The 11426-nt window shown below is 46.2% G+C and overlaps 2 protein-coding genes across 2 annotated transcripts in view; one reads left to right on the top strand and one right to left on the bottom strand.

The window, feature by feature from the left end:
• Nucleotides 1-750: 750 nt before the first annotated feature.
• On the bottom strand, nt 751-11411 carry MGME1 (mitochondrial genome maintenance exonuclease 1). Its single transcript, XM_051845360.2, has 5 exons — nt 11277-11411; nt 10197-10741; nt 5255-5474; nt 2276-2408; nt 751-1893 (listed from the first exon to the last, which is right to left on the bottom strand). Exons 1-5 carry the CDS (start codon nt 11399-11401, stop codon nt 1735-1737), a joined length of 1182 nt encoding a protein of 393 aa, XP_051701320.1. The 5' UTR covers nt 11402-11411; the 3' UTR covers nt 751-1734.
• SNX5 (sorting nexin 5) overlaps nt 10737-11426 on the top strand; it is a 24540-nt gene continuing 23850 nt past the window's right edge. Inside the window, exon 1 of the mRNA XM_070052123.1 lies at nt 10737-11145. The gene's annotated coding sequence lies outside the window, so the exon portion shown is untranslated. The remainder of the gene's footprint in view (nt 11146-11426) is intronic.

The following is an 11426-nucleotide window of genomic DNA, read 5'->3' as shown; positions in this document are numbered from 1 at the left end:
TCTCTGCCAATCCCAACTCGGCTGCCCACACGCCGAGTACGCTGCTCTCCTCCAATCAGGAGCAAGTCCTACAGTTTATTGGCTGAACTGGAGGCAGCTGTGTAGAAGCTGTTTTCTCCCAGCGCCATATTGTGGGAGAGCAGATGCATAGAATAAGTCTTAATTCCTGTAACTTAGTCTAGTCCGAGTTGCTCCCAGTTGCTCCCCACATAACAGAACAGAGTGGCAAAAAAAAAAAAAAATCTGTTAGTAGAGGCTTTGTCTTTGGCAATCACAGGGCCTGAGGGTGTATGCTGAAGGGTACTGAATGAACCCAAAGGCCTCCCTCAGTCCTCTCTTGTCTGAATCTTCTTTTTTGTCAGGGGACCATGGTGGAGAGCTCTTCTTCTTCTTTTTTTAATTAAAGATTTTATTATTTATTTATTTGAAAGCGTTTTAGAGAAGGGGAGAGACAGAGAGAGAGATCTTTCAGCTGCTAGTTCACTCCCTAAATGGCCGCAACGGCAGGGCTGTACCAGGCCAAAGCCAGGAGCCAGAAGCTTCTTCCAGGTCTCCCATGTAGGTTGCAGGGTCCCAAGTACTTGGGCCATCTTCCATTGCTTTTCCCAGGCTATTCACAGGGAACTGGAAGGACTCACCAAAGCTACTGGGCCAGTGGTCAAATTTTGAATTTAACAACAAAGTCCGAATAATTTCCCAGTAGACAGAATTAGCCTATAAACACAGATTTAAATAAACAAAAGCAAAAGCCTCATTGCTCATATCTTGTATTTTATTTCTTATAAACAATGACTAACAAAAGAAAAAAAAGTGATCATAGAAGTCTACTATTTTAAGGTAGCAACAGTAACTTAAATGCTAACAAACCCACTTCATAAAATAGGAAACCCTACCCCAGGGCTACAATGGGCACTTATTAGGTTTCCAAAAACCTAATAATGACTACCAATGACTAGCAATACTTCTTATTACATATCAAACACAGGCTTAAAAGCTAATGGATTTCTTTGTTCCTCTAGTAGCTGAAAAATGTCAGATGGCAAATTTCCTGTGTACACAGCAGAAACTGTCACTAAAACACCCACAGTGGCCTTCTGCAGACTGAGCCCTGGACACAGCTGTGGTCATTTGAGGGTGTGCCAAGGGATACTGCAAAGGAACACAGCAAATATGCTCCGTCTTTCTACACAGCAGCACTTACTCAAGGCGAAGCAATCACACGCAGAGTTCTTTTTAAAATGTTTTTCCCCTAGTGGAAATTGGAGCAAGCCCCACGTTTTGGGAGAGAGGAAAGGCAGGGCTGGTTGGCTGATGTGCGTTTGCCCTCCACACACACCCTAAGGGGTACTCGGTGCTTCCCTCCCTGTGAGCCCTGGGGAAACGCTAGGCACGCCAAGCCTCACTGCCTTCCGATCTCAACTCAAAGGCTGGGCATCCTGCCCGGGAGACACAAAGACATCAAGGTGACCGCCAATCAGACTGGCCCTCTCCTCAGGTCAACAACAGGGGTAGCACAGTTGGTACTTAAAGTACTGAACTACAGCTCTCCAAATCTAGGCTTTTCTGTCTTTTTGGTAGCAATAACTTTCAACAAATTAGTACTTCTGCTTACGTTGGTGTAGCTCTGGGCTCCGGCGGCACCTCCATCTTTAGATCACAGTAAACAGCAGTGTATCTTCTGGAACTACAGGAATGTGCTGCAATGTTTCCAAATGGCGCCCTGCCTCCTGCCCCCTAATCTGGCTTCTGAACATTCTGGTTCTTCTTTTCTGTGTATTCTTCTAGTCGAAGCAGCCACTTGGCCCAGTACTGGGCACAGAGTTCTGCATCCATGAAATGTGGGTGGGCAGGGGATCCGTCCTTGTAGGCCACCACAATCAAGCCACACTGAACCTAGGAGGAAACACAGGCAATTCCACAGTTCTCCATCAGGTTCATTTCCTTCTTACCCCAGGGCAAACTCAGTAGAGAACAATTGGCAGGAATATCTCCTACCCGATTTCTAAGGTGGGTTGCTGAAAGACTGCACCAGGATACATGAGAACAGAGAGGACAGATAAAACAATGAAGAATGGGCTGTGATCATTAAAGGAACTATTTTTAAGAAGCCAGGAAGAGGCAGGAAAAGTGTTTTAAAGTGGGAGAAGAAAAACAAAAGGGGTGGGGTGGGGTGAGAACAAGAAATAACAGAGTCAGCAGTGGGATAAGAGCAGAGCAAAGACCCCAGGGTCTTAGGTAGGCATAAATAAGCACTGAGCAAAGCCTGAGTCCTGACCTGGAAGCTATAGTTGGCGTCATAGTTTATGGCTCCCACATATGCCACAACTTGCAGTGGGTTGTCAAATGTATTTCGGAGAAAAGGCTTTGGTTTTTCTGATGTCTTCCAATCAATCACACACAGCTTGCCCCTAAGGAGAAACCAGAAGTCTCAGCAGATGATAGTTCAAACTGAAAAGTTCACGAGGTGAACTCTCCTCTTATGTATCATGTCTTTACTTGTCACCCGACTACCATTGCTTCTATTCCCCGTTTTCCAAACAGGCCATTAAAGGACCTACTGGGGGCTGGCGCTGTGGTATAATAGGTAAAGCTGCCACCTGCAGTGCCAGTATCCCATATGGGCACCAGTTTGAGATCCAGCTATTCCACTTCTGATCCAGCTCTCTGCTATGGCCTGGGAAGGCAGTAAAGATGGTTCAAGTGCTTGGGCCCCTGCACCCACGTGGGAGACCTGGAAAAAGCTCCTGGTTCCTGGCTTCAGATCGGCTCAGCTCCAGCCGTTGCAGCCAACTGGGGAGTGAACCAGTGGATGGAAGACTTTCTCTCTCTCTCTCTTTCAGCCTCTGCCTCTCTGTAACTCTTTCTTTCAAATAAATAAATAAAACTTAAAAAAAAAGACTCCATCGGGGGTAAGATGGAAAATGCATCATGAAAGGCATCCATGAGAGCTGCAGATGTGGGCCAGTGAGAGAGCTGAGAAACCACCTTTGTAGTTCAAGGTTCTAAACTTTCATGTAATTCTTTTGGACTTCCATGGCCTCCTCCCCTTTACCACTTGACAGGGAAACTGAAAACAGATCTACTGTTGTTTTGGCTGATTTCCTTTCAAGTATCTATGAGAATGAAAGACAACACATCAGTAGCAAAGTCCTCATAATGAAAGACTATGAATTTTGGCAGTTCAAATCAAAGTGGGGTTCAAACCCTCAACATTCAACAGACACCAATTTTATGCAGAAACATAAATAAGTTATTATTTTGGATCCTGCAGCAGTGAAGATGGTTCATGTCTTTACGAATTTAAAACCTGGGGGCAGCGCTATGGCATGGTGGGTGAAGCTGCTGTCTGCAGTGCTGGCATCCCATATGGGCGCCAGTTTGAGTCCCGGCGCTCCACTTCCAATCCAGCTCTCTGCTGTGGCCTGGGAAAGCAGTAGAAGATGGCCCAAGTCCTTGGGCCCCTGCAACCACATGGGAGACCCGGAAGAAGCTCCTGGCTCCTGGCTTTGGATAGGCGCAGCTCTGGCTGTTGCAGCCATCTAGGGAGTGAACCAGCAGATGGAAGACCTCTCTTTCTCTCTGCCTCTACCTCGCCATAACTCTGCCTTTCAAATAAATAAATAAATAAATCTATCATAATAGTTAAAAAAAAAAACAACTAAGATAGAGACATCATACTTCTTGACTGGTGGTGCAGCAGGTTAAGCCACTGCCTATGACATTGACATCCCACATTGGAGGGCTAGGTCGAGTCTTGCTTACTCTGCTTCTTATCCATCTCCTTGCTAATGTGCCTGGGAAAGCAGCAAATGATGGCCCGAGTGCTTGGGCCCCTTCCACACATGTGGGAGACCCAGATGGAGCTCTGGGCTCCTGGCTTTGGCCTAGACCTGCCCTGGCTGTTGTGGCAATTTGGGGAGTGAACCAGTGGATGGAAGATCTCTTTGTCTCTCCTGTCACTCTGCCTTTCAAAACAAATAAATATTCAAAATATATTTATATGATTGGAACAAAATAGCACATTATGGGTGTAATAGCAGACACACTGATCAATGGAACTGAATAAAGAGACCAGAAATAAACTCATGCATTTATAGTTATTTTCTTTCTTTCTTTCTTTCTTTCTTTCTTTTTTTTTTTTTTTTTTTAACAGGCAGAGTGGATAGTGAGAGAGAGAGAGACAGAGAGAAAGGTCTTCCTTTTGCCGTTGGTTCACCCTCCAATAGCCGCCATGGCTGGCGCGCTGCGACCGGCACACTGCGCTGATCTGAAGGCAGGAGCCAGGTGCTTCTCCTGGTCTCCCATGCAGGTGCAGGGCCAAGTACCTGGGCCATCCTCCACTGCCTTCCCGGGCCACAGTAGAGAGCTGGCCTGGAAAAGGGGCAACCGGGACAGAATCCAGCGCCCCGACCGGGACTAGAACCCGGTGTGCCAGTGCCGCTAGGTGGAGGATTAGCCTATTGAGCCACGGCACCGGCCAATATAGTTTTCAACAAAGGTGTCCCAGCCTGTTAAATTTCTGGGTCCACAGGACTCTTGTCAGGTAGAAGCCAGTGATGGCACAAAGCTGTTAGGTTGTGGTCTAAGTGGTTTCCAGACTAATGATTATTCCATTGATCTTTTAAATTTAAACTACTGCTCCAAGGCTTACCCACAGATTTCCCCACCTCAACCTGTTCTTACTGCTCACACGCTTTATGTGGAATGGGGGTACCTGCAGTCGATAGCTACCCTTAGAGTCCAGAGTCACCGGGAAAAAATGAACACAGCAGCAATATGAAAACTGCAGGAAGCTTTACTAAGTTCAGAGTTCCTGTCTGTGTCAAACATTGCCTGGAAGCCAGGAAGTTGATTTTCAGGGCCAAGAGATCACAGTGCTATCTCTAGGAAAACAGGAAAGAAAGGCAGGAATCTCATGGTATGTGTCCTCCTGGGGGAAGGGAAAGAGAAATGCGGGTGGGAAAGCAGGCCATGCTACGGATATTGAACAGTACACCACTTCCCCACCAAACAGTTGACTTGGGAATACTAGTTGATGTGGAGTATGTAGGTGCTTCCCTCTGTATCTGTCTTCAACTCCTGGCCCACATCCAGCTCTTGGACATCACGTAGTTTTTGACTTTAAAGAGGCAGAGGCTTCAGTACTTATTGGCACACCCCGAAGCAGGAATTGAAAGAACCTTTTGATGGGCACCATCTGTCCCCGCTGCATTAATTCACTCCCAGCCTATGAGGAAGACAAAGTCACACTTACTGATACTCAGCCACACAGTCCAGCAGACCCGCGTACTTCAAGGTCTCATGTTGAACTGCACTTTCCAGAGCTCGCACTCCACTGACGTCTTTCAGAACATGCTGGACACTTTCGATGTAGCCACATTCGAGGAGATCCTCACCTCTCCCTTGGGAGTTCACCTGGGGTAGAAGTATGCTTTCCAAGGCTTCATGGAACCGTCTCCCTTGCAAGAAAATGTCTAAAAAGGAAATCAAGAGAAAAAGATAGTAAAAAATAATTCTAAAAATGATAAAATTAAAATTATACAGAAATTTCCTTTAAGTGACAATCTTCAAGACACCAAATTTCAGGGCCGGTGCTGTGGCTCACGTGGCTAATCCTCCACCTGTGGCTCCAGCATCCCATATGGGTGCAGGGTTCTAGTCCCGGTTGCTCCTCTTCCAGTCCAGCTCTCTGCTGTGGCCAGGGAGAGCAGTGGAGGATGGCCCAGGTGCTTGGGCTCCTGCACCCGCATGGGAAACCAGGAAGAGGCACCTGGCTCCTGGCTTTGGATCGGCACAGCGCCAGTGGTAGCGGCCATTTGGGGAGTGAACCAACGGAGGGAAGACCTTTCTCTCTCTCTCTCACTGTCTATAACTCTACCTGTCAAATAAAATAATAATAATAATAAAAAAAGACACCAAATTTCAGCCTCTTTTTTTTTTTTAAACAGGCAGAGTGGATAGTGAGAGAGAGAGACAGAGAGAAAGGTCTTCCTTTTGCCGTTGGTTCACCCTCCAATGGCCACCACGGCTGGTGTGCTGCGGCCGGCGCACCTCGCTGATCCGAAGGCAGGAGCCAGGTGCTTCTCCTGGTCTCCCACGGGGTACAGGGCCCAAGCACTTGGGCCATCCTCCACTGCACTCCCTGGCCACAGCAGAGAGCTGGCCTGGAAGAGGGGCAATCAGGACAGAATCCGGCACCCCGACTGGGACTAGAACCCAGTGTGCCGGCACCGCTAGGTGGAGGATTAACCTATTGAGCCGTGGCGCCGGCCTCAGCCTCTTGTAAAACCACAGGATGCACTTTGAAACCAAAGGGATAGAACAGTATATACAATAAAATGAATTTTTTAGAAAAATATTTATTTATTTGAGAGGCAGAATTACAGACAGAGGGACACAGGGAAAGAAGTCTTTCATCTGCTGGTTCACTCCACAAACGGCTGCAATGGCCGGAGCTAGGCCGATCTGAAGCCAGGAGCCAGGAGCTTCTTCCAGGTCTCTCATGTGGGTGCAGGAGCCCAAGCACTTGGGTCATTTTCTACTGCTTCCCCAGGCCATTAGCAGAGAGCTGGATCAACAGAGGGGCAGCTAGGACATGAACCGGTGCCCATATGGGATGCCAGTGCTGCAGGTGAAGGCTTAACCTACGCCATAGCTCCGGCCCCAGTAAAATGGCTTATAATGAAGTATTTATAGTAGAATTAGGACAAAGATCCAGGGGCTAAAGGTCCACACTTGTATTATCCCACTTGTATTTAACTGTAAACTTCAGTAAGTTAACTGATTGTGAAAAATAAAACCATTAAAACTTAGGGAACTGTGCTTCTGCTTAAAGTTCTTTTACAAACAAAAACTTACAATAACAATAGATGGGGGAATCCTTTAACAAACAGGATTAGTGACTGACAAGGAATGAAAATTAAGGCACACTCAAGTTAAAATAATGAATTGGCTATTATATGCAGTTTGCAGGGACAGGGACATTCTCCTGTACCTTTTTTGGTTTGTTTTTGGTAACAGGACAGTCTGACATGGTTGCCATGTCCTGATTTTTTCCCTCTCAGACTTTAAAGTTTAGAAAAGGAAATGCAGTAGATTCAACAAATCCAAGAAATACTACATATTCCACTTGACTTTTGGTGAGGGAATGAGAGAAAAAAAGAGGGAGGCCTTGTTAGGATAAGCAGTGGCCTTAGTGCCTTCAAAATATTATTTAGTTTTCAAACAACAATTCAGCAAGTTAAGGATCATCACCTCCACTTTCATGAATGAGGCCCTGCTCTAGAAAGTGCAGTTAAACTGACAAAAAGCAAGACGTCAGAACAGCAGCCTGGCACCAGGGTCTTTGTTCTTTTCAGTCCACCTTACAGAATAGCAAGGGGGGCAAACTCAGACATACAGAGAGGGAAATGCACAGGCTACAGTCCCATCCATGGAAGAGGAGGAAACAATCTCATCGAATGAGGTGACGCTAAACCATAATTACATTTGTCAGTCTTTGAAAGGTCAATTCTACTACGGGCAAAAACCAGAATCACTTCTGGAAAATTACTTGGAGAGTTAAATGGAATTCAGACAGAGAAACCAAGTTATTCTACTCCAGGTTTACTTGGGATTAATAGTACATGAAAGGCTTATAGGAAATTTAAAATCAATGAATTAAAACCTAGTAGGGGGCCGGCGCCATGGCTCAATAGGCTAATCCTCCATCTGTGGCGCCGGCACACCAGGTTCTAGTCCCAGTCGCTCCACTCCTCTTCCTGTCCAGCTCTCTGCTGTGGCCCGGGAGTGCAGTGGAGGATGGCCCAAGTGCTTGGGTCCTGCACCTGCATGGGAGACCAGGAGAAGCACCTGGCTCCTGGCTTCGGATCAGCGTGGTGTGCAGGCCGCAGTGGCCATTGGGGGGCGAACCAACGGAAAAGGAAGACCTTTCTCTCTGTCTCTCTCTCTCACAGTCCACTCTGCCTGTCCAAAAACAAAAAAACAAAAAAACAAAAAAACAAAAACAAAACAAACCCAAAAACCTACTAGGGGGGAAAGGCGTTGTATCCCAAAGGATTAAGCCACTTGGGATGGGACACCTGTATCACATGGTCCCGACTCTTCCAGTTCTGATCCAGCTTCCAGCTTCCTGCTAATGCACACCCTGGGAGGCAGCACATAATGCCTCAAATACCTGGGTCCCTGGTATCCACAGCCCCAGCTGGTGTGGGCATTTAGGGAGAGAACCACAGTGGATGGAAGATCTTCCCTCACCCCCCCGCTCTATCACTCCACTGCTTTTAAATAAATAAACAGATCTTAAGAAAAACCAAAACCCTAGTGAAAACCAGGGTAGTATTTGTCTACAGCATAGCTTAATGAAGCATAAGACAAACATGTTAAAAACAGGAAGACTGCTGTATCCACGGCTACACCAACAACTGATTCCCTGCAGCAGGTCTAAGCCCTGCTAGGGTCTTCACAGCCACAGGCCCACAAGCATGCCAATCTACCCGATGGCACCCTTGGAATCTAAGGCTCAGAACACTAAGCATGATTCAATTGGTAAAAATAAAATAGAAAACAGTCAAGAAAAGACTCACTGTAGGTGGCATCAAGCTCGAGTATCCACTCAATTAAAGGGATGAAAGTGAAATGCTTTTAAGTCCCAGTATATAAAGTACATTAAAAACGTTCATACATTTCCAATATTCTGATGCTGGAGCTGACAAGATATGGCTTCTATTTTAGAATTAAAAAAATCAGCATACCAAAAACATTATAACAAATAAACTCCTGCCCTTTCTACTATGGTCAACATTTATTATAAATTAGACTAAGTCAGACACTCTGCTTATCACCAAAACGGTGAACTGATGCTTGGGATATTGCTCAAGAGTTTGGAAGAATGCCAGCTCTGGGCACATCTCTGCGCTCTGGACTTCGGCAAGAGCAAGCAGGAAGGAATTTATCAATTCAGGCTTTTTCAGACTGCTCCTCTGGACACATTAATCAACTGAATTCTGATTTTACTTGTCTTCTCTTTCTTTTGACCACAATACTAACCTATACTATTTTCTAAAGAGTGATTCTGCTCATTTCTTTAAGGTTGATACTGAGATAAGGAAAACAGAGGAGTGCTAATTTTGATCAAAAAGCTGACTCTGGAATTCCTTGGGGTGGGGCTATTGGGGCTCATTCACATTCCAAACAGAAATTCCTCTCCTTTATGAAGAGGGCCACCAGCAAAACTTCCTTATTTTGTGTCAAGAGCTAAAGACTCAAACTATCAATTCTAAATTTTAGAGGTACATATAAAAATTCCAGATGTCACTGAACGATTTTTATGTTTCTTGTTTAGAATACAGAGAATTGTTTGCTTTGTGTGTCTGCCTCACACAGCTGAGGAATGCTTTAAGGGGCTAAGGTCACTTGTGTCATGTCCAGGACCACCTGTAAACTTAGCGTTTGTCTTTAGAACGTATGTGGCCACATGTTTAATGTGTTATACATTTACATACACAGTTGTTTTTAAGCTGTCAGAAAATAAGTACACTACTTGAAAAATAAAAGTGCTTGGGTACCACCGGGGCACATGTACTGCACAGGCGAAAGATTGATCAAAGTGAAACTTAATTTTGACAAAAAACACTGACACCATCCTTATAGGAGTAGCTATTTCATCCCTGCCAAATGGTTTTTGTTTTTAGTCAGACTCTCTTTTAAGGAAGCCATTTTTCTTACTTGTCTAACTTAGAGGTTGAAGGCTAACATCTATTTATTCTCAGTTCTTAATCAAGATCATTGGATTATCTCAGTTTACTAAGATCTAAATCTGGACCATGTGTTTTTACTGGATTCTTTACAGAAGCCTAGCAAATAACTAGAATTGTTATCAGGTGATCCACGTCTTTCCATAATCAAGGAAAACAAGCAATTCTAGTATTAAGTTTTACATCTCATAAAACAAATGAATTTTATGTATCACTGAGTCAAGTTACTTGACCTCACTGCTTCAGTTTCACCTGTAAAATGGAGACAATATTATCTATCAATATCTAACTCAGAACTTCAGGAGGATTGAGTTAATGATGTACACACAAAGCGCTATTTAGTGCTCATTATTTGAAAGCGATTCCTTACTAGCTGAACCCCGGTGCTCTGTATTCTAGAAAAGGCAGTGACCACGCAGGACCAGACTGTAAGCACATTACTTGAAGTATATTCTGCAAAGCCATCTTCTCCCAGTTCCAGAACCATCCGCTGTTTCCACCTCTCCAAATAGAAAACTTGTTGTGGTGTCATGGTGTGCTGAAGGATCCGGGTCACACTCGGAATCACTTTCTTTTGCAGGGGGATTTTCAGAGGAACCGAAGGGTCGCTTGCATCGGGTCTCACGTCCCTCTCCGGATTGAAGATCGGAAACCAGTTTCGCGGAACTTTTGCTTCCTTATCCTGCTTAGGGGGATGACGCTTACTGACAGGTCCGTAGAGCAAAGCGTCTTCCTCAAACAGAGATTCTGGGGTCTGGGCAGAGCCTCTGCATGACAACACAGAGCGTACTAAATCAGAGTATTTTCCTTGGTCCACTTCTTCGTAAGGGTTCATCTTTTTCTTCCGGCCAAAGCAGTAAGAGGAAGTGAAGAAATTCATCCGGGGAGCCGGTTCCCCAGGGAACCCCTTGGAAGGCCTGAGCTGCCTGCAAACGGCCTGAAAAGCCTTCATCTCTGATTTCCAGTCTTGTGTCCTTTTTGTCTTCCTATTAAAGAGAGAAGCAGTGTTAGGTACCAGACACGTCGAGTATCCGAATCACCCGGGCGGAAGCTGCATCAGAACGACATCGATCGCGCATCGAGAGCGCGGTCAATGAACTTTCCCCGCACGTTCGGACAAGGCGGTAACCCACGAAAGGGTCATCACTACCACAAGGGCCAGCGAGACGACCCCAGTCCCTTCATCTGAAAGAGGACGCCCGGAAAGGGGAGGCAGGGGCGACTCAACGAGGGAGCCCGCCCCGCCGCGGCCTCGGGTCCCAGGTTAACAGTCCCCTGCCTCCTAAACACTGGGCTCTTCGCTAAATACTCCGTGTACGTGACTCTGAGGACTTTGACAACCTCGTTTGACAGACGTGGGATTCCAGCTGCCGGAGCAGGGTTGGAGCAGGCAAGTGGCGGGCGTCCCCAAAAAGCTACTTCCTGATGGCGCCGGCAGGATGGCGGGGGCCCCTCGGGCAGGAGTCTGAGTTAGGGAAGAGCTCTAAATGGAAAACCAGCCTAAAGCATGGGGGTCGGTACCTCAAAAGCCACCACGCTTCGCTTAAGTCCCGGAGCCCCAATAACCTCTCGGGACCCGTACTTTCATCGGTCCCGCGCTTTGGTCTGGAATTAAGCCCCGCCCCCAGACAAGACAGCCCCAGCATGCACTGCGCTACTCACGCCCCACCT

This window comes from Oryctolagus cuniculus, chromosome 11 (genome assembly GCF_964237555.1).
Source record: "Oryctolagus cuniculus chromosome 11, mOryCun1.1, whole genome shotgun sequence".
NCBI lineage: Eukaryota > Metazoa > Chordata > Mammalia > Lagomorpha > Leporidae > Oryctolagus > Oryctolagus cuniculus.
The sequence above is the reverse complement of the archived record's forward strand: the minus strand, read 5'-3'. Positions and strand labels throughout refer to the sequence as shown.

Excerpts from the sequence above, each read along its gene's own strand:
- MGME1 (XM_051845360.2), bottom strand. The coding sequence starts at position 11,401 with ATGCTGGGGCTGTCTTGTCTGGGGGCGGGGCTTAATTCCAGACCAAAG. Across the intron at positions 2,409-5,254 it reads GACTGTGTGGCTGAGTATCA|GGGCAAGCTGTGTGTGATTG; the intron begins GTAAGTGTGACT and ends GTTTCTCCTTAG. Across the intron at positions 1,894-2,275 it reads ACGCCAACTATAGCTTCCAG|GTTCAGTGTGGCTTGATTGT; the intron begins GTCAGGACTCAG and ends GTTTCCTCCTAG.